We start from the raw sequence: 22,212 nt of genomic DNA on the forward strand, positions 1-22,212 counted from the left end.
GAAGGTACAAAAAACAGAAAATGTGCCAAAGACAAGTCACGTGCTCCGATCTGAGTCAGCTGATTGGTGCCTGACTCGTGCAGCACGGACCACAGGAAAGTGACCTTGTGACTATGAAACTTAAACCAACCTCAGAATCAGAGGGACGTGGAGAAAAGGGTATTTAAAACTAGACTCATGGGGGAGAGTGTAGGGAAATGAGCAGAGGTAATAACTTTGGGCACTGACTCAATTTTTTTCCCCAAGATGAGGCTAGGGCCTTGTTGTTGCCGAGTTTAGCTGAAGATCAAGAAGAGCCTGCTATTTGTAAGCATTCCTCTGAATGGAAGCACATAGATCTTTAGCATAAGTTTTCTAGAAGGATGATGTGAGCCCCACTATAGAAGGGCAATGGGGTAGCAACAGCTGAGCTTTCCAGATCCAGTGAGGTCCCACCTTATATAAAGTTTTGAGCCCCACTGGGGACCTTGGGTGACAAAGGGAGTCATATCTGCTCTTCAGTTCCAAAATAATTTGTAGCTTTGGCTAATTTTATCAGGAACTTACTACAGCGTGTAGAGGTAGGGAGGCTTCCTGCTTGTCTAATTTAACTTGAAACACTTAAGAGTAAGAAAAAAAAATGAGGATATAGTAAAAACAAGGATCAGTAATTAGAATCCCTAGGGTGAAAGAGCTGTATGAGGGAGAAATAGTTGTACTACATTACACCATTTAGTTCTGGAGTAAACGGCATTTATATCATCATAGTGATATAAACATTTTTCTTGCTTTCCAGTTTTTTGAATAAACCTTTAGAAAAGTACAGACTTCATTATGGTTACAAAATAGAACATAAATGGTTTAAAAAAAAAAAAAAAAAACACTATGATCATGTAAAAGCAAAAGGGCAGATGCCCAGAGTTAGGAGATGGAAAAGTGAAAAAAGAGCTGGAAGAACAGACAGGGAGCTCATAGATCCAGTTCGCAGAGTGGGGAGGCAAGGGGTCCTGTCCAATGCTAAGGCTGGTAAAACAAGAACCTTTTTGAAGGGCAACTGAGTAGAATCTGTTGGGATTTTAAAGTCTATCTTGAGAGATCTGAAAGAAACCAGCAACAACAGTCGCCTCTAGAAGGTGATCAGAATCCCTGAGGAACAAAAGAGTGGGGCTTTCACTGTGGACCCTTCTATCTTGGACTTCTAAACCTTTTTTACAACTTTAAAATAAAAATAAAGGTGCATAGTCAACCGTCCAACTCCAGGACTGCCCCCTCCCAGAAGAGCAGCATCGGTGCACAAGACCTGACCAAGAGCCTCCACCAGCAAACTGTTGGACACAAATACAGTGCCCATTAGGACAAAGATGGTTGTGTTACGGGACAACCATGACATGGGATATCACACACTAAAGAATTCACTGGACCTACGTTGACGAACATGGAAAGGTGTCCCTAATAATATCTCATTTAATGAGATGAGTTGCTCAATATGTGTAAGATCTCACTTTTAGTACATTTTAAAATTATATGTACATATGATTTACACACACAAAAATAGTCTGGAAGGACAGCAAACTGAACAGCAGTTACTTCTGGGAATAAGAGCGGGGAGAACAATTTCGACTAGAGATGTCTTATTGGAATTTATTATAGACGTCTGTATAATGTGTGGACTTTTGTCGATAATTTCCTCAAAATATAGCTTTGGTGCTGGGGGTAGTGAATTCAGCTGATGAACTCCAGGGAGGAGATGCTCTGCCACCTCTGCCTCCCCTGGGAAGAAGCCCGGTGAGAGCAAAGCCTGATCCAGGACAAAGTCATTTCCATGTCAAAAGCATCAAGACTGCACTGATGGGTCCTATCTGGACCTTCAAGTGTTCAAAAAAGTGGGCGGCAAGCCCTTGCCTGACCATGATGAGCTCAAGATCAGGGAGTCCCTCTATGATCACGGAACTCAAGAAACCCCAGGAAATGTTTCTTGAATGAATGATTGCCCAGAACACTGTCCCCAGGAGACGGTTCCTGAAGCCGGTCCAACCTGCAGGCTCGGCTGTTGGTGCTCTGGCTCCACGGCAACTGCTCAAAGAAACCCAGGCCAAAAGGGTGCTGTGAGGCAACTGACCGAGGGCGGAAGCCTGTGATCCCCGGACAAGGACTCAGCCACCCACCAGAAGTGTGGCTGTCTTGGTTAATGACGCACACAATTCTCAAAACCAGCAAGGTCATATGGAATGTCCGCCCCTGTCTGGACCTGGAGGGTCTGTGGGGCCTAGAGGCCTTTTGTCTGGAGGACAATAATTTTGGACACATCCACGCCACCACCACCCACAGCTGCTGATTGTTTATTGCACAAGAAACTGGCAATACCGAGGCAAGGGGGTGGGCATTACAAAACAATCTGGTGACCAACTCAGAGCTACCAAAGGGCATTCCGTACAGACACCTCAGTTATATACACGTATGTACACACCCACACCCACACGACAACACTCTGCACACGCATGAGCCTGAGGCTCCCAAACCCCGCAAGGCAGCTTGCACCCCAACCCCCAACATGATGAGACACCGCAGGGAAGCACTGCCAATGATTCGAGGGAAGAAAGGTTGGGCTGCAGTGAGCTGAGCCACTCGAATCAGCACACACAACAGAGCCAACATGGACCAGGGGTAAGGACAAGGACCTGGGAGCATGAGACTGTCCTCAGAAGGCCCCGTAGCCGGTCTGAGGGCCTGCGTGGGGGCCCAGCGACAATCACCACTCCAGCATCCCAGAGGAGAGTATTTGCCTGGAAGATCTCAACACACAGCGGGATGCCCATGGCAGAGGCTGGCAGGAGCTCCAGCAATCAAGTCAGACAGTGGGCAGCAGCTCAGGGCCCTTCTGCTGGCTTCCAAGAGCATCGTTTCCTCTGTGCAGGTAAAGCTGCACTTCTAGGCAGAGTGAACACACTCTACAGTAGCTGGGGTGCACTTCATTCTCAACCCGGACACATGTGCTGCCTGGAGGTCCGGGGGCTTGGCAGGTCAGCCCCACGTGCCCTGTCACCCCATCTATCAAAGGGAGTTGTCTACTGGAGGCGGAGAGGTCGGGGTGCCACTCAGGACAACAACCCCCTTCCCTCTCTGTCAAGGGTCGGGGACAAGGCTGTTGGGAAGCTGAGCCGCCGGGTCAGGCCTGCCTGAGCTCGTAGAACTGCTAAGCAGGTTCCTAAGGGGAGCAGCTGTTTGGGAAATTCTTGGACCAACAGTGCTGGGTCCCTCAGGGTCCCAGCCATGCCTGGCGCACCAGCTCCTTGACAGGAAGTAGTGACAGCAGCATACCAACAACAGAACACAAAGCAGCCCTACACACAAAATGTTTCAAGTGTATGTAAAAGGGAAAAGAAAGCCTGAGGGGGTTTGCCGTTTCCATCCGCAACACCCAAGCAGCTGGTAGGACCCTTTATCTGCTGGAAAGAACCAATTGGCCAGCAATGAGTGGAGGGAGGGGCCGTGCTGCTCAGCCTCTGTAGCTGGAGACGGCTAGCGAGGGACGAGTGGTGACCTTGATCTGGAGCTCCGCTCCCTCAGACCTTCATTTATACAGATAACTGGAAAAGTTCTATACAAAACAGAACCTCTTTTACTGGCAAAGACCGTGGGCTTTGTCAGCCCAGAACACCTACTCCGAGTGGTCGGTCTCCTTCTCACCTAACCAGCCCATGAGGCCTAGGGCTTCGGCATGGCGCGCCCCACCTTGCACACTCACACACACCTAGGATTGGTCTCGGGGGAGAAGGAGGGTGAGCTCTACAGAGAGGGTCAGCCCTCCAGACTTTGCAATGGTTGATGGGGCCAAGAGTGACATGGGGGCTTTATTCCAGACTGCCACCAGTGGGTAGGAGGATGGGGTGGGCAGGGCCTCTTGAGGTCAGGCTCTGCTGCCACCAGCCTGAGGACAGTGTGGTCCTACGCAGGGCCACCATCCGCAGGGGCCTCCCGGGCTGTGCGGCCAGCAGTTTCTCGGGCAGGCAGGACTCAAGACTACATATGTGCTGGGGGTGTGGGAAGGGGCAGCCTGAGTTACTCCTGTCCAAAGCCCTCGGTCTCCTCGACGGCATATAGCAGCTTCTCCTTCAGCTGCTCATAGCTCTTGTATGGTGGCAGATCCAGCCGGTTGAAACTGTGGAGAAAGGAGAGCAGGGCAGTCAGCACAGGGAGGTCGGAGCTCTAACAGCCATAGGGTGGGGTCAAAAGAGTTCCCAGACTATGGCTCGACCACAATGCCAGCCAGCCAGACGCCAGAACAGGGTCCCTGAAAGCTGTGCTGTGTCCCTGGACTGTGAAGGGGTCAGAGGAGGCAGGGCTGCAAGGGAAATGGGGAACCACAGGCAGGGGGGACTCAGGACAGCAGCTCTTCACCGACTGGAATAGGAGTGTTTCAGTAATTCATATCTGGTACAGCCGTCAGGGCACAGAACTGCTCTCACAACTCCCAAAAGATCAGAGGCCCAGGCCCAGGAGCCCCTCCTCCCCAAACCCCAGAACTACACACAAGTTGCCCGGGTCAAGGCCCTGAAGCCACCTTGCCCACAGGGCTGCCCTCACTGGCTCATCGGGTCTCAGGTTCTGGCCCCCTCCCACCAAAACCAGCACACTCACCAGGTGTGGCTTCTGGGCAGCCAGGTTTCCTTGCCAACCTTGTCAATGCAAAACTTCTGTGGTCCATTGCTACCTGTTCCCCAAAGAAAAACACATTGTATATAACAGTATGGTCCCTTCCTAAGGCAGGACCCTCCGACTCCACCACAGATGGCTCAGCCCCCTTCCCCTGACTTGCTTCCAGGAAGACACTAGGTCCTGCTCCCGCTTTGAGCTGTCCTTACCTCCACCCAAGGGTGCGAGCAGGGCAAGGGAAAACATACCAATGAGTTCGGTGAATCCCCCAACAGGCAGGCGGCAGGTCCCAGTGACAAACTGCAGCAGCCGGATTCTCTTCTCATTGTCCATCTCCTTCACCACCTGGAAGCCCGCAAGCCAAGGCAGAGTCAGGGCCCCCATGGCCCAGCACTTCGCCCTGACCTGTAACTCTCCAGTCAGCCAGGGCCCCTCTTTAGGGCTGAGAACATGGAGCCCAGGCTGGGTGGGAAGGTGACAGCCAGTACCTGGGAAACCCCAAAGCTGCTCTAAGAGGCTGTGCTTATGGACCATTCCCACCAATCTATGTGACATCTCTTGGTCTTGGGGACACCTCAGGCCAGGTAGTCTCCTTCCCATGCAAGTTCCACTTTTAAAAACACACTAAGGGTCTTCCCTGGTGGCTCAGTGGTTAAGAATCCGCCTGCCAATGCAGGGGACACGGGTGCGAGTCCTGGTCCGGGAGGATGCCACATGCCATGGAGCAGCTAAGACCGTGTGCCACAACTACTGAGTCCACTCACCATAACTCTGAAGCCCGTGCGCTTAGAGCCCGTGCTCCACAACAAGAGAAGACCGCACACCACAACAAAGAGTAGCCCCCACTCACTGCAACTAGAGAAAGCCGGCGCGCAGCAACAGACCCAACGCAGCCAAAAAATAATTAATTAATTAATTTTAGAAAAAATGCTAAGGATGAGACTGACTGCTTAATAGATATGAGGTTCGTTTCTTGTTTTTTTTTTTTTTTTTTTTTTCTGCTGCACTGCATGGCTTGTGGGATCTTAGTTCCCCAACCAGGGATTGAACCAAGCCCTCATCTGGGCCCTCGGCAGTGAGAGCTTGGAGTCCTAACCACTGGACTGCCAGGGAATTCCCTGTATGAGGTTTCTTTTTAAGGGAGATGAAATGTGCTGGAATTCGATAATGGTGATGGTTCCACAACGTTGTCAAAAGCCACTGTAAAAGCCACTGAACTGTATACCTTAAAATGCTTAAATTAACATGGTGAACTTTTATGGTATGTGAATTTTACCTCCATAGAAAACCTATATACGCTCATTCTTTTTTATGTACGCTATACTTCAAAAGGACAACAACGACAAGACCCACTCATATAAAGGAATCGATTCACTGTATCCAGGACATCAAGCTCTTTCAGTTTTTCTGGAGCACACCCAGGCTTTCCCACCCCACCTGGCTGGAAGGAGACCACGCGACCCACGAGAGCTCTCCCTCCTGCCTAAACCACCCCCCGTCCACACACACACACCAACATTGGGAGCTGACCCACCGCTGACACTCCTGTCAAATGCAGTGGCCATGACCCAGCTGCAACAGCTCCTTTTTGTCCCAAGGTTGGGTTTTTCATCTCCTTTTGCAAGTTGGGGGAGGTGAGGAGAGTGTCAAAGACGAGGGAGGTGATAACACAAGCGTCCTCAAGCTTGGGGTCGAATCAGGTCTCGCTTTCTGCAGGGACTGCTCAAACATCCCTGCCCAGACCCTCACCCTGACTGCAGGGGCCAGACCCAATACCCACCTGCCAGAACCACTGGATCTGCTTGCTGTTCTTGGTATAGTGCCGGTAGATAGTGTTCTTCTGCCAGTCGCTCATGTCTATCTCCTGCATGCCGCACAGCATCAGCTGCGGTGGACAGAGAGGGTGTCAGGCGCCCGGCGCCAGCCCTTTCCCCATGGTGCGCCGTGCCTCATCCACTCCCTGACAGATGAAAGCATCCCACACATCTTCAACTATTTCTGTGGGCAGTTTTAATAGTATGGGTAACACGTGGACCCCCCCGCAGACAAGGGCCCAGGTGAGGGCAGGTGAGAGACCCAAATCAATGTTATTCGCCCGCTGCCACCGTACTGGGAGAGCGCGGGGCTTTACTGGTGAGTCGCTGTGGGTGCGCGGCGAGGCTATCAAAATGCAGGACAGCCCCAGGGGCAGGGGTTCAGGGTCCCAGCGACCTCAGCCCTCACCTCCAGCTCTTTCTCATCAAAGTAGCGCAACCACTCCAGGGGGGCCACCTCGTTGAAGCCATCCAGGAAGGCCTTGGTCTGCTCTTCCACGCCTCGGGTGAAGCGCCAGTCAGTCAGCAGCCTGAAACCAAGACCGGCCGTCGGAGGAGCCCGAGATCCACTGCCCAGGAGGCCACCGCCAGGGCCTGCCAGGGGGCTGTTATCGGCAGCAAGGAGGCAGCGGAGAGTTGACCTCGGGCAGGCGGGACTCCCAGGCTGCGGCCGGCCCCGAGAGCACGGCCTTTAAAACCTCAGAGTAACCCGGAGACACTTGACCCTTTGAAATACCCACCCCCTTCGGCTCCTCTCACCACTGCTGACTGAACCTCAGACGAGTGGAGGTTAAAAGGTGAGACCAAGGGACCTGAAGTAATGGGCACATTCACGCACAATCTCACGTGCGATAGTGGGCTTAAGCGGGCAGGACACAGACACCCTTTGAGTTAGGAGAAAGAAGGGGGATGCATCGAAGCTTTATGCCTCTTCAAAGAAATTCAGCCTTGTGGTCTTGAAGTCTACCACCCGGGAACGAAGAGCACCCGGGAGCTGGCACAGAGGGCCTCGGGCTCTGGCTGCCCCGGCTCTGGTCAGCACGTGACTGGCCACGGCAGCCATCTAAGGTCAGTGCAAAGTGAGAGGTTCTTTCCATCCCTGGTGACCCAGGGGCCAGGCGTGGGGGCCTGGCTGAAGAGGGTGCCCCGGGATAAGAGCGGGAGACCCTTTCTCTGCAGCCAGCTGTGTCTCTGCTTCCCTTTCTCCAGGCCCCTGGCTCCCCAGCGCTTGAAACTCACATGATGTACTCTTCCTTGTTCTCCTCTGTCACTCGGATGCTCTCACCACCTTCCTTCAGCTCATGGGTTGTCACCTTGCCCAGGATCTCCATGTCCTGGATGAAGTACAGCTCTAGGCCGCACTCTTCCAGATTGTTCTCTCTGGGGGCACGAGAGACCAAGAGGGAAGATGTCTGTCTTAGAAGGGTCTTCCCTCCCTCCTGCTCCGTCACTCACTTTTAGTGCCCGTGGGACGCGAGGACTCACAGGTGGCCTAAAACCCAGAAAGGCATCACGGGACATCTCCCTGATGCAAGGAGAGAATTCCAGAGCGGCCCTGCCGGGGGACCTAGAAGCTGTGCATCCACCCGCACCACTACCCGCCCTGAGACTCCCTCTTCTCCCAGCACAGGGCGATGGAGGGGACTCACTTGATCCAGATGATAGATTTGTAGAATTCGGGGTCGATGGATTCCAGGTCTTTCAGGGTTGGTCTCTTGTTTAGCATCCGCTTGTAGAAAGGGAGGGTGAAGCCTGTATCGATGAACTTTCCATGGTACAGAGCCTGAGGAAGGCAGAGACATGGCAGAGAGATCTGGTTTTCCCAGGATGCCCCATATCAGCTACTGCCCAGCTACTGCTCCCTGCCCTCCTGAGCATCCGGCTGCCCCAGGGGCCTGAAGGGAACATCTGCAGCACTCTTGGTCCCGCCTGCAGACCTCGGAGATGAGCAGAGCTGGCTGCTCAGGAACCCACCTCCGGCCCACTACCTGCCTGCCGGCTCCCTGCTCTAGCAGAGATCTGCCCCCAGGCGCACAGAGACGACTCATTCAGCACAGCTCCAGGTGGCGGCCCTGACTCACTGCTGCTCTGAGCTGGGCAGCAGAGGCAGCCAAAAATAATGCAGACGCGGCTGCTGGCGGGCCAGTGGTGAGTAATAGTCTAGGGTTTTACTGGTCTGTCCTGTCCGCTGCAGGGCCAGGCGGGTCTCTAGACCGGGGAAGAATGTGCCCACTTCCTGAGCCCAGCACCTTGGCCAAGAACTTCCAGACAAAGGGAAGGGACATATTTAGTCATGGGCTCTTGGGTCCTCCTGAGAGGGAAGTGGGGCAGACACTCACTCGGGAAGTCAGGGGAAGAAGTGAAGGAAAGCTAGCAGTGAAACCTCTTGAACTACCAAATGTGGCAGCGGGACCGAGGCCCTCACGGGCTCCCGTCTCCATCCTGGTTCTTGATGCTCAAGAGACACTCAACAGGACACTCAACAATATTCACACTGTGCTCCTATTTCTACATAAATACAAATACCTAACTCCCGCCTCCCTACTTTGCCCTCCTCCTGACAGATGCCTCCTATATCTTGCACCAACCAGTCTACTAGGGTTCTATTCTAAGCTAGTGTAGATTCCAAATCCCCTTCCAGAAGGCCCGAGTCTCAGTCGGACATTCCCAAATGCTGCCACCCAGCTTGTGGCAACACCCAGAGACAGGCAGCAGGTGGGCCTTGCGCGTCATGCCCCACCCTCAACAGGGCAAGTGCTGAATGTTAAGTGAAGACTTTGATCCAGGGACCCTGGGCTTTCGCTTGACAAATCCTACACAAATCAACACGAAAACCTTCTCAGTGCCCTGGGGTGGCCACTGAGAGAGCTCTGAACTATTTCCAGAACTCGCGCTAGCTTTTTGCATCTTTAGTGAGTAGTTCTGTAAAAGGACGAGGGTGGGGCTCAGAGAGGGGGGCGCCAGGCTGCAGCCGCTGCTGGTGGTGTATAGGGTCGCCACCCTCCCTGGAGGGCTCGCGGCAGCGAATCTTACCATGGCAATGAATCTGCCAATAAAGCGGAAGTAGGTGAGGTGGTCGGGGTTGATGGAGGAGGCGGGGTTGATCTGCAGGCAGTAATTGTTCTTCCCGGCGTATTCAAATAAACAGTACATGGGGTTGAGCACCTCGTGGGACAGGAGGAAAAACCACTCTCTGTGAGAGAAGAGAGACAAAAACGGAACTAATGGATCCCTCCCTGCACACCTGTTCTGGAGGTGTGACTCTCCTGTGCTGTCCTGTTTCACCTAGTCTGGAGACATGCGTCCTGGGGAGGCAGCCCCACTGGGATCAACAGCTGGTCAGTGAACGGGGCAGGGTCAGACCTAGGGTGAACCAGAAAAACTGCACTTGACGATGACGCTCAGGAAAACCTGCGTGCCTGCATGCTGGCTCCAGGTGCTGCATTCCAGGACTTTCCATCTGTTATCCAGAGCGCCTAATGGCAAAGGAGCTCCTTGCACCCTGAGCCACTATGCACAGTTGTGTAGGCTGTGCACTGCACAACGACACGATGTTACAGTATCATAGATCTGTATATTTATCACAACAATTTTCCTGCAAATAGCAGTCAAGCTGCCTTTTTTTCTGATAAAACCAGTATATCTCGGCCATATTCCAACACAGAAGTGTCTTGACAAAGGGCATCTTTTTCTAAATCTTGCAAAGGTGCTGTATGAACAGCAGGCTTCCACCCTACCTGAGTAGGCAGCATAATGTGAATACGAGGTAATACGTTCCTAACTCCTTCTGCATGAAAACTCTGTCACCAATGCAATGTCTACACTTCACTCCCACCAGCTACCACGCAGGTCTCTCACTGCCCTTGCACTTTGCCATCCCCTCACCCCAGACCCCATCAACCACACCCTTCCCCATATGTCCACGCATTCATCTGAACCAATGCCCACGCCTTAGCATCTCTTTGCTCCCTAAGGTACAAGCCTCAAGCCAGAATTCAGAGTCCTTTGGGGCTTGAGCTAAACCAGCAGGGGGACGTCCCAAGCGGGCCAGTCCCTGGCTGCTGGGCTGTTTGTGGCCAGGCAGACGAGGAGTCCTTCGATGCAGAGGGTGCCCCGGTATCCTGTCCGTGGTTCTACCCTGTGGTAGAACAGCATGACGTAACCTACCATAGGGTAAAACCACTGGCAGGACACAGAGAGACAGACACACACGGGGCGGGAGCCACACCACCAAGCAGAGCCTAGAGAGGAGGTCACCACGGTCACCACGGAAAAAAGAGCAATCGATCCATGGGTGCCAACACAGAGGGCAATGCCACCAGCACACAGAGGACCAGAAGCAAGTTAACCCAACACCAAGTGAGAAGACGTCCCCACACCATGAGAGGTCAGCAAGCTGAGCAGTCACCGCAGGCCAAGATGCTCCTTCTCTCTGCCGGGGCCCTTGTGCCCCATCGTCCAAGGCAACATTTTGCCAGAGTCTGTTAACTTTTGTAGGTGGGCTGGGGTAAGGGCAAGACAATGCTTTGAGCTCTTTTTAGGGTTATATCAGCTATTTTAACTTATTGACCCTGTGCACATGACACGCAGCTGAGTACTGATCAATGCCCTTTGGATTGTGACACAGCTTATACATGCCAGGTATACACCAAGACAGCTGACTTAACACGCCCCGGCTGCCTCAAGACGAAGTGAAGCCCAGGGTCGATTCTACTGGACAACCACTTAACACTGATATTTAGCTACTGACACTGGTGTAGCCAGAAATAATGACAGGTTGGTTGGTAAAGAGCCATTGTCCTGAGCCCCTCCCCCAGAAGCCCCCTAGCCTTCCTATGACCCAAAAACTAAAGGATTAGTACCTAGCCCAGCAGGGGACCCCTGGACCCAGCTCCAGCGCCCCTTTGGACTGGCCACACCCCTGCCCACTCCTGAAGATGCAGATCTGGTAACACTCTGAGCAAGAAGCAGGCAGCTTTCGGGGCGTGGGCCCTGTAGCCTGGGGAAGCGGGGTGCAGCACAGCCTTCCAGGGCTCCCAGCTCACCTGGCAATGCCTCCATAGTCCAGGCCCTCCTCGCCGCGCATGATGATGTAGAGCCGGCGGCGCAGGTCATAGGGCTTCATGTTCATGATCTGGGGAGACAGAAGATCGTGGCCAGCCTGCCACTCTCCGTTCCATGGCAGGCTGCGGGGTGGGGGACTGGGGACTCCCAGGCCTGCTCTTCGGCAGATACCGGTCACCAAAGCCCACGCCTTGAGAACTCTACCATGTGGGCTTAACAGGCTACATGATAGAAGACAGGGTAGCGGGAAGGGACCTCCTGCCTGCCCCTGGTCTTAGACACGGTGATTATTCTCTAACCTGTTGGAAAGAATCCTCAAAAAGTGTCTGCCTGGAAACGCTGATCTTCACATGGCTGGGGAGAGCATTTGACTGATAAGAAAAGGAAAAAACAAACCTCAAATTGGGGTCTTGGTGGTAACTGTTCAGTCTGGTCACCTGTCTGTCTGAACAGGCTTCCCCATCCCCCTGGGCTTGGGGAGAGAACTTGGCTGGCTTCCTAGAGATAACGTCACAAAACTGCTCGAGGTGAGACAAGTGACCTGCTCCCACCTAAGACACAGGCATTCCAACGCCTGCTGCTGGGCTAGAAAATTGTGCTGAGATAACTCTACAACCCCAATCTCCGGGGGATGTCCCAGTACCAGAACTCACATGGCAGAGGAAACGGAACTGGTGATACTTCCACCGAAAACTTCGGTCATAGGCACCAGGGGAACCTTGCTTCGTCCTGGGAAGAGCAAAGATGTTCTGGAATCCATGTGATTTCTCAAAAATTAGCAACGCATCTTGTTAGTCCTAAGGAAAGCTGATGCTATGTTAATTTAAAGACGAGTAAAGTAAGGCGTAAAATAAAGAAAGTGACTGCCATTAAGATCTTCTGAAGATTTGAAGATTAAAAAGAAAAACTAGAGATAAAGCCAGAGGGACTTCCCTGGTGGCGCAGTGGTTAAGAATCCACCTGCCAAGGCAGGGGACACGGGTTCGAGCTCTGGTCCGGGAAAATCCCACATGCCACAGAGCAACTAAGCCCATGTGCCACAACTACTGAGCCTGCGCTCCAGAGCCTGCAAGCCACAACTACTGAGCCCATGTGCCACGACTACTGAAGCCTGTGCACCTAGAGCCCATGCTCTGCAACAAAGAGTAGCCCCCGCTCGCCGCAACTAGAGAAAGCCCGCGTGCAGCAATGAAGACCCAATGCAGCCATAAATAAATAAATTTATTTTTAAAAAAGAAAGCCAGACCTCTTGCTTTTAGAGAAAGACCACCAGTGTTATTCTGAGTAAATAGAGTAGCCCCTTCCCTCCACATCCCCACTAGTGTGACATCAAAAATGGCCACTAGAGGGCAGTAAGAGCAGCTATACCAGGCCTGTGCTAAGAGTGATGTCACCTGTGCAACGTCCTTACCCAGACTCAAACCCTGGGCGAGGATCCTTAAAGGTGGTGGTGCGGGTATTGTGGTCCACGAAGTAACGCACCCCCTCGCTGGTGTACTTCATCTCCCACCCTGGGGGCAGAGCTGGTTCCTGGATCATCCTGGAAACATGGGAAGAGAGGGGCTAAGGGCTGGCCTCACCTTCTGGGCCTCCATGCTGAGGCGGCTGGGGTCCCTGAAGTTCTGCTTTCTCTCTGTTTTTACCCAGGCCCTGCACAGCCCTTGAGGGTGGGCCTTGAGGAAATGTGCTTGGCAATACCCAAGTCCTGAGGATGGTTCTGCAGCAGAGAGAGGTCATCTACTGTCCCAGGGCCAAAGAACCAGACCTGGGTGGATGGCCGTGGCCTGAGCGGGCACCAGCAATCCCAAGGCACCCAGTGCTCCATCCCAGACTAGCTTCTGGGGGGTGGGGAGTTGACAGTGTTGGGGCAGGGCTCTCAACCCTTCTGAAATCACATGATCGGAATCCTGCACAATTGGCACAGAGACCAGCAGCACCTGCCAGCCAGGCCACTCTGTATCCATGAGGAAGGCCAACTTAAGGTGCCACTTTCAAGCTCTCACTGGGCCAACACCATATCATGAGGGTCTCAGGGCACCTGTGTGTGGCCGAAGTTCCCAGAACATCGGCCGTGGAGGACAAATGCAGTCCAAGGCCACCGGGCCAGTACTGGAGGTGCACAGGGCCCAGCCCAGACCCCTCCCGGCCTGAGTCCTTACCCCTGGGTCCGAGGGTCCTCCCACTGGGTAGTGCGCGTGTTATGGTTCACGTAATACACCCGTCCGTTGTCCTGTCTCTTCTCTGTCAGGGGAGAAGAAGGAAAAGCGGACTCTCAGATTGAGATGTCTTGAGCCCATGTCCTCTCCCCTCTGGCTTCCACCTCCTGGGCGCTGGGTCTGAATTTCTACCCCTGTCCCTAACCTGTTAGAGAAGTTTAACCAGTGCGAGCCTGGCTCACTCACATCTGTCACTGGCAAAAAGGACAAAGAGAATCTTTCCCTACTGGGGAGGAGGGGAGGGATATACACATTTTCAACTCCAGATCAAACACCATCTTTGGTTGGTTGATTTGCTGGAGGCAAAGGGGTGGTGTGGCAACACGGAGCGGGGAACACGGAGCGGGGGCAGCCCAGCTGAAACCAGAGGCATAATTGCATCCAGCTGTGTGCAAAGTGGAGGCACAGTCCAGCCTCCCCTGGATCCTGGTCCCCACCCCAGTCCATCACGGCTGCTCTCTGGTTCTGCAGCCCCTCTATCTACCGGATGCAGCCGACCCAGGTGCCCCTGTCCCACAGGCAGGGTCACTGTGGGGTGGCTGCATTTTCCTTCATCCCTCTCTGATCAGCGCTCTGCACCACAGGGTCTACGTACCCCCCTGCTTAAAGGCAAAGTTTTGTTCTCAAACTCCTACATCGCAGCAAAACCTCTATGTTGCACACATGCCAAGAGACAGCTGGGGTTGTGGGCACTTAGAGTGCCATCTTGGTCTTATACCTAAGTGTGTGCTTCGAGATGGGGCAGCGTTCGGGGAGCTCAGACATACTTTCTATTCTCTGGACAACATTTACCCTCTTGCCCTTTTACTGGTGTGCTAACAATGGCACTGAGTTGTTTGAGGGAGAAGCTCTGGGCTCCAAGGGCAAACTCAGCTGCAGCTGGTGATTCTGGTCTTTAAGAGGGATTGAAAGGGGCGCCCATCAGCTCCAGGTGGATGGCAGGCAAGACTGGAGCAAGACTCCGAAACCAAGAGCGGTCACCTTTCCCAGCTCAAAGTTCCTGGGCTTTCAAACCTGTTTCTGTCCTGAAAACAAACAATGCTCATGGCCCTCCCTCTTTTACGATGACAGGGAGGAATTAAAGAAATAAAAATAATCAGTTCCAGAAGCTACAGGGAAACCAAAAGCTGAAAAAGGCACAGAACTAGAGAGCCCAGCCCCCTCCCCTTGAGTAGCAGGCTGCAATGTTCACAGTATCAACCCATGGTCCTGGTCTCTGTCTGACTTACCTGGTATCCACTACTTGATGGAAATTTCAAAAACAAGAGACTTGAAAGAACGAAAAGAAGGTGACTGGGATTGCTACAGAGCTACCATCACCTCAGAACAGCCTGTGGGACCGTCCCACAGAAGACCGGCTTCCCGACAGGGTTCTGAGGGGAAGAAGGAGCCGCTCCCAGCCCGGAAGCTTCTGCTTTGAACTAGATCCTCCCGCGTGCTCTCTCCCAAGGGCCAAAGCCGAGGCGGGTGGATCTGTCCAGCCGGGAAGTGCCCTTGTTGCTGCATGGAGGCCTTTCATGGCCCACTGGAACCACCTTGCTGCATGCAAGGTCGTAGTCTGGGAGCTGAGAAAGTCCTTAGGTGACATCTAGCTTGACCCCATTTAGGAAGAAGTGGACTCGGGAGCATTCAGTCACATGCCCAGGGTCAGAGCAGCTGAGACGATGTGGATCTCAAACCTCACGTGCTCTGACCCCTGGGTCGGTGCTCAGGGAAAATGTGGGATCTCTCCTAGAGGAGCAGAAAGGGACCCAGGACTGAGCACAGGAGACTTGACAGCAGGCTTGCACTAAATGCAACTCTCCTTTGGTTTTGCTATACTTTCTGTTCAATCTTAACTCCCCTTGGGGAGATGACCCTGCCACAGCCCTGGGAAAGCTAACACAAAGCCCAAAGGATTTGATCAGGAAGGTTCCCTGGCCCTCGGCCAGATGTTCTTTTCCTCTCAGTTTCGTATCATTACAGTCTCGTGTGTTCTCCTGATCATTTGTAAACAGCACTGACTCCCACCACGGCTCCTATTCCCATCTCAAATATTTCACGCCTGGCTTCTAGGAGCTGTTTTCGAGACCCTATAAGCTGCTCTTCCTTGGTGACCATCGTTTAGCAGAAGTGGTACAGAAATAAACCACTGGACTCTACAGATCCAGGAACAATTCTGGGTCCCCTGCTCTAGTTCACAGGGTCTGCCAGATAGCCTTACAGATTCTTATTTCATCGGATGAGTCTTCCCCTGCCCAGCCAGGGATCCTATGTTTGACCCTCTCACATTTGACTTGCTGCCCATCTCTGAGACAACAGTGAACAATGACCTTTCATCGGTTCAGGGAGCCGGGTGGATCAGCTGTGTGCCTAAGGGATTCCCCCGCTGAAAAGCCAAGAACTGTGTGGAGGCCTCGCTGTCTGAGATTTTCCTCTAGGAGGGCTAGGAGGCCTTTCCAAGTGCCCTGGCGTGCAGTGGTAGTCGACTAACTGATACCCTGCCGGGCCACAGGGGTTGATGCAACCCTGTAAATTACTACCAGGGAGTAGCTGTGTCTGTATGGAGAGATGGAGAGGATCCAGTTCAAAAGCTGCACTTTTCCAGGTGATGCTTTTCCTATCATTGTCAGCTTCGTCGTCTTTGTTGGGAAGCACACCCCGGCCTATTTTAATACTATCTGTGAACACCATCAAACCAGCATTCTCTGTCTTCTGCTGGTCTAACAAACAAACTAAACCTGACCCACAACAATTCCTGCAAAAACGGCCCTCTTCAGCTCCCAGGGACTTCTGTCGTACATGCCGAACAAAACCCTGACCCAGCTCGGAGCTGCAGAATGCGCTGGGTCCTGCCATCTCTCATGACCCCTTTGTGCATGGCCACTCCTTCCCAGAAGAGCCATAAGGCACGCCGTCTCACCAAGTCATGGTTGTGCATCCCTCTAACTCATTATTGGCAAATCACACCAAGGACTTGGAGTTCTCCAGTGACAAGGAGAATCCAGTACGACATCATTAACTAGCAACAGTGCACTTTCATAACATCACCAGCCCGCACTCAACTCTCTTATCTGCTTCCCTCTGGCCCCTTTCACAGCCGTTATCATAAATAAAAAGGCGGCTGAAGTCAAAATCAGGCTGAAGTCCTCCAACATCTCAGCTGCAAAGAAAGGTTTGGTAAGGTGTCTAAGCAGACAGCCACGGACCTGAAACAAATGCATCTGGGAAGCAGCCAGTGTCAAAATGCCTTCATCAAATAGGATGGATTCTTGAGGAGACACCTTGAAAGTCAGCACCACAACCCAACAGTCCCAAGGCTGCTGGGGGATTTCTCTCATAGGGTCACCCCCCTGCAGCTGTGGCAGGTGAGTGCTATAGGGGTGCAGGGGAACTCAGTTACTTTCCCAACCTTCCAGCTCCATCACCTGCAACTGCTCCAGCTGGGTATCCCCAGAGGGTGTGCTGGAGAGAATAGAAACGGGGAACCGAGGCAGGGAAGTGAGAAGATGTGCAGGGAAAGAGGACAGAGCACAACAGAGCATCAGCTGATGTGGCTGAGGGCACAGGAGAATTCAGTACTTACCCCAGCCAGGAGGGAGGGGGCCCAGTGGGTCATGGTCAGTGGAAGCACCCGAAGACTAAACACAAGAAACACAGCAGAACACAGAAGTTAAAAAAAAAAAAAAAAAGCACTGGTTAAAAATAAATCAATCGATAAAAATAAAAATGCCAAGGACTGGTTTCCACATTTTAGCACTTTGCAGAGTATACGGTGGGGCCTTAGGTGGCATCTGCTCCTCTCGAAAGTCTTCAAAGAAGAAGAGAAACCAAAAAAGAACCCTGCACGCTGAGGGCCCAGACGGGTTGTGGAGAGGGTGGAGCGAGGGGGAGGGAGAGGTGTGCAGAGGAAGGTGGGCCAGGACGCCCCCAGGCCAGGCCGGGAGCCCGGAGCGGGGCTGCCCGGCAAAGCGCGGCCGGCCGGTGCGTCAGCCGCTCGGCTACTGCTCAAGGCGGCCAAGGCGGCTGAAATCACCACCACCTCCAACTTTCTCCAAGAACCACACACGGGAGGGGAAAAAATATCGCAGGCCTTTCCAATGAAATCATTCCCACAAGCCCTGCCCACGCCCAGAGCTTCCTGGCTGGGGGCTGGGCCCTCCTCCCTCCTGGGCGCGCGGGGAGAGGGAGCAGCGGTGTGCGGCAGACTGAGGGCCATTCAGGCCCCGGGCCCCTCACGTCCCCCAGGAATGTTTTGCTTCCCTTCACAAAGCACCTTTCTTCTCCTCCGGCCTGAACCTGAAGTTGTTCAGTGTTCTGTGTGCGTCTGTCTGGGGAGGTGGGGCTGGGGGCGAGATGATGAGAGAGAGAGAGAGAGAGAGAGACAGACAGAGAGAGAGGGAGAGAGAGAGAGAGAGAGAGGGAGAGAGACAGAGACAGAGAGAGAGAGGGAGAGAGGGAGAGAGGGAGAGACAGAGACAGAGAGACAGACAGAGAGACAGAGAGAGACAGAGAGAGAGAGAGAGAGAGAGACAAAGAGACAGAGACAGAGAGAGACAGAGACAGAGAGACAGAGCGAGACAGAGAGGGAGAGAGAGAGAAGGGGAGACAGCAGAAAGAAGCGGGAGCTGACTCCGGGCCTTCGGGGTCGCTGTTTACATTAGAACCCCCACCCCCAGCCTCACTCTGCTGCGGGGTCCCTGGGGCAGGGCTGCAGTGGCCCAAGAGTTCTCATAGCCTGCGGGGAACGGGGGTGCTGTCAAAGACTCTTCACACTGAAATAAAACAAGTATTGTTCCCCGCTGGCTTGCTTTCTCACTCTCTCTCCTTTTTTTTCCCTTCTTTTTTTTTTTTTTTTTTTTTTTGTGCCAAAGCATTTTTATTTCACTTACTAAAATTTAATTGTTACATGAGGGGGATCAAGTTCTCAATGCAGACTTCGGGCTGCCTGGCGGGCCCCGTCTGGGGGCGGTGGAGCCACACACGGGCAGGAGGATGAATGGAGCTCAGTCTCGGCTTGAGAAAACATTGGTAGAACTCAACTGCCAACGAACCCCCTTCCATGGCCCTCCCTCCACCCCCCGCTGAAAGGACAGAGAAACTTTCTTTCTGAGGTGGCAGCTACAAGTGACTCTTCCAAAGCAAGTTCCAACAAAGACGTTTCAGTCTTGAAACCATAGGTTCCTCGATGGGACGGAGCCCCCTTCCAGCAGAGGGCCTCCTAACCAGGCAGAGGGAAACTGCTCGAAGGTGCGGGAAGCCGGGCTGTCCTGGATTTAGGGCATGTTGCCCTCAGCCTCGAGGGTGTGCTTACGACCCCCACCACTGTTCCGATTTGCCTGATGGCTGCTGAAAGAAAACTTCCCCAATTCACGGAGGTTATTATGGCGTGTGTGTGGCGGAGAGGTGAGGGGAGGGGAGTTGGCAGGTCATGAAACCCAAGCTCCTCCACCTTTTTCGTAGTTAATACATAACAAGAACAGTGGGTACAAAAAACACGCGGCAACAGAAGGGAAGGAACTACCTTGTGAAACATGCACGCGCTTCAGACAACGAAGCCAAATAGAAGGCGGCAGGTGACATTGAGCTGGACCAGTGTCCTCGCAAAAGGGAAGGGCTACAGAAAAGATCATTCTAAGGAATTAAAAGAAGCAGCATTTGGTGCAATTTTTTTGGCTGATTCAGGCCTTTTTTCTCCCCCACCAGAGTAAGTGGATGATCTGCAAAGCATTCAGAAGTTCTGCTGGGAAATTAGCTCCCAACTGGTACCAACTGGGCTTCAGCGGGCTTACAGTCGTCTCTTGCCTAACTCTACAAATCAACACACCAAAAGGTCTTTTTTCTGACAGCCTTCGTGACCTGCACTGAACTAGAAACAAAAAATGTTTAAGGGCCCTTTCTTAATCTTTGCCTTTTTTTTTTAATGTCAGAAATTAAATGTTCACACAGTGTTGGCTCTCTTTCATGAAGGTGGTTTTTTGAAAAATGTCTTTTAGACAAGAGTTCTGCTCCTCTAAGACTTACTTTTGGTCTTGTGCTCAGAAATGCTCAGATGGGTACAGCCATCACCAAGGGTGGGGTGGGAGGGCAGAGGGGAAATAAAAAATGAAGCATCAAAAAAAAAAAAAAAAATGAAAAATGTCTTTGATATCCTCTCATTCTCATCCCTAGAGGCAGAGAGAAGAGGAGACGGACAGGAAGGGAGAGAGACCAGAGGCTGATAAACACGAGCGACACGTGAAATGGGTCAGCGGAAGTTGACGCTCATAATCATTTTACCTCTTACAGTTAAAGCAAAGCACTTGATTATTTTGGATATTTCTTCCCTAATGTATATAGTACAACTTGAAAAATGTTTAAAGGAAGTGAACAGAAGCCAAGAAGACACAAAAAAATTAAAAGCTATATATCCTGGCCAGAAAACCAAAACCCCAAAACCCCACATCTCCAGTGAGTCAACCAACTGCCCCTTCTCTCCTGCCACAACTTCCCCTGAAATGAGAGATCCCAAGTGTTACCTGGAGCACGGCTGGAAAAGCACAGAGAAAGGGGTATGGCGGGGGAGGGGACTGCGGTCAGAAAAGAGATCCTGGGATGTGCAGGTGACTCTAAGAGACAAGACAGTTTCCTTTATGATTAAGAAGAGAAAGGAATGCTGTTGAATAATTTTCCTGGTAACCGTCCCTGGGCTGGAAGAACTGGGGTGCAGGCCATGAGCCAGAGGGCTCACATGAGTTCAAGTCCCTTAGGGACTAAAAGCATTTAGTTCCAGTAATATTTTAAGATACAAACTCAGAAATAAAAAATGTCTAGCAAATACAGCCGAGGGCAAGACAAGCTCTGGGAAGGGCATAGAGGTTACAGTGTGAAAGGCAGGCTCCTTTTTGTTTTTTTTTTAAAGGATGTACCCACTGGGCACAGAACAAAACCCAGGTGCTTGAGAATTTGATCCAAGGGGCTCTTTGCAGAGCAAGAAACAAGTTGTCTGTTTCTGGATATAGCACTTTGGCGTCCATACGTTAGGAGCCGCAGGATGATTTGCTTCAGTCTTGCCAACACTGGCTACTTCGATTATCATGGGAGGATCAGGCAGGAGTGGAGGAGGAGCTGCCACAGGAACAGTAGTAGGCTGCAAGCAGAGTCCCGTCACAATTACAAGATGCACACGACTGGGCTGGGCATGCTCGGTGGACCGCAGCAGGACCACAAAACAGAGGGCAAATCGAAACTGCAGCGGCCAAGCGCAAGTATGTGCACGATGATCACAAGTAACAACGGCACACTGGGGCGTCAGGAGAGGGAAACGTGTCAGAGATAAGGGGACGATAACAGCCAGACCGAAAAAGGTATGCATTGAGGCAGGAAGGAATTGCAGAAGACTGCCATCTGGGATTCCCTTGATTTCCCATATTGAACTGTATTTCGTGTTCCCTGCAGGCAGCAAAGAAGAACGAGGTCTGGTTTCAGCCCAGCAGCAGCAGCAGGAGGGGGAGGGGAAGCCAATGGTATAGTATCAGCTCTTAAGTCTTCCGAGTCAAACCCTGGGCCAAGGCCAAACCCCAAAATAACTCTATGAAAGCGACTCTTCTTACTTGTAACCAGGACATGGCACCATAGCAAACAAGAGGGGTAAACCAAACCCAGAGGGGAGGGGAATCAACAGAGAGTCATTGAAAGCTGACCCAAAAAAGATTCCTACCACGTTTTTCAATATGAGTCTTGTTTCAGGAACAAAAGGGAACCATCACCTCCATCCAGAACCCTCCTGGATCCCCAGCCAAGCTGAGAAAACCATGTTAGAGGACTCAGAGAGAACATTTTCTTTTAAGCGCTGAATTTTTACTTTTAGGGGACACTCCAAGTCAAAGTTCTACCTCTGCAGGCCTGGAATGATGTTGCTAAAATGAGAGAGGCAGGAGAGAGGAATGAAGGCTCCAAAAGACCGAGCAGACGTGAGCTCCAGAATCTTCCCTTTCACACACCAAACATCTGGGTCAACTGACAGAACCTACACAGTGCATGGGAGGGTAGGAAAAAAAAAAAGAGTCCTTCAATGGAGTTTTCTTTTTTAATTTAAGAAGTCGGGTAAACAGGGAGACAAAACCATGTGAGACTCCTAAAACGCGTCCTTGTCTCTAAGTCAAAAGACAAAGATTCCCAGACCTTTCCAGTTTTGCAGCCATGACCACCCAAGAAAATGGTAGGGAAAGTCTTTGGGGCCCAGCTCAAAAGGAATAATTTCTGAAATGCAGAGAAGGACCAGATTCCATCCAATTTTGAAACATGCCAGAACTGGATGCCCGGCATGTATGAAGGGGGCTGTGGAGTGGGAGGCCAGATGCCCAGAAGTGCTGCACCAGGTAGACCACTGGGCACGGGTTGTAGACAGGCATCATAGCTGACCTTGGAGGCAACTCAATGTGACAAACACCAGACTTTCTGCTCATCCATACTAAGGAAACACTATATGATGAGCAATCAGCCCCCGCAGACAGAAGAGGGAACAA

General features: G+C 52.2%; 1 protein-coding gene across 1 annotated transcript in view; it reads right to left on the reverse strand.

Moving 5' to 3' along the window:
- Window positions 1–3,448: 3,448 nt before the first annotated feature.
- WWP2 (WW domain containing E3 ubiquitin protein ligase 2) overlaps window positions 3,449–22,212 on the reverse strand; it is a 128,472-nt gene continuing 109,708 nt past the window's right edge. Inside the window, exons 10-23 of the mRNA XM_079723710.1 lie at window positions 17,292–17,346; window positions 13,670–13,751; window positions 12,922–13,050; window positions 12,164–12,239; window positions 11,810–11,881; window positions 11,492–11,580; window positions 9,480–9,639; window positions 8,096–8,229; window positions 7,686–7,826; window positions 6,856–6,976; window positions 6,413–6,517; window positions 4,881–4,977; window positions 4,618–4,690; window positions 3,449–4,138 (exon numbers count right to left, since the gene is read on the reverse strand). Of these exons, the coding sequence (XP_079579836.1) occupies window positions 4,039–4,138; window positions 4,618–4,690; window positions 4,881–4,977; window positions 6,413–6,517; window positions 6,856–6,976; window positions 7,686–7,826; window positions 8,096–8,229; window positions 9,480–9,639; window positions 11,492–11,580; window positions 11,810–11,881; window positions 12,164–12,239; window positions 12,922–13,050; window positions 13,670–13,751; window positions 17,292–17,346 (1,434 nt within the window). The 3' untranslated portion in view covers window positions 3,449–4,038. The remainder of the gene's footprint in view (window positions 4,139–4,617; window positions 4,691–4,880; window positions 4,978–6,412; window positions 6,518–6,855; window positions 6,977–7,685; window positions 7,827–8,095; window positions 8,230–9,479; window positions 9,640–11,491; window positions 11,581–11,809; window positions 11,882–12,163; window positions 12,240–12,921; window positions 13,051–13,669; window positions 13,752–17,291; window positions 17,347–22,212) is intronic.

The sequence above is a fragment of the Hyperoodon ampullatus genome (assembly GCF_949752795.1).
Source record: "Hyperoodon ampullatus genome assembly, chromosome: 18".
Taxonomy (NCBI): domain Eukaryota; kingdom Metazoa; phylum Chordata; class Mammalia; order Artiodactyla; family Ziphiidae; genus Hyperoodon; species Hyperoodon ampullatus.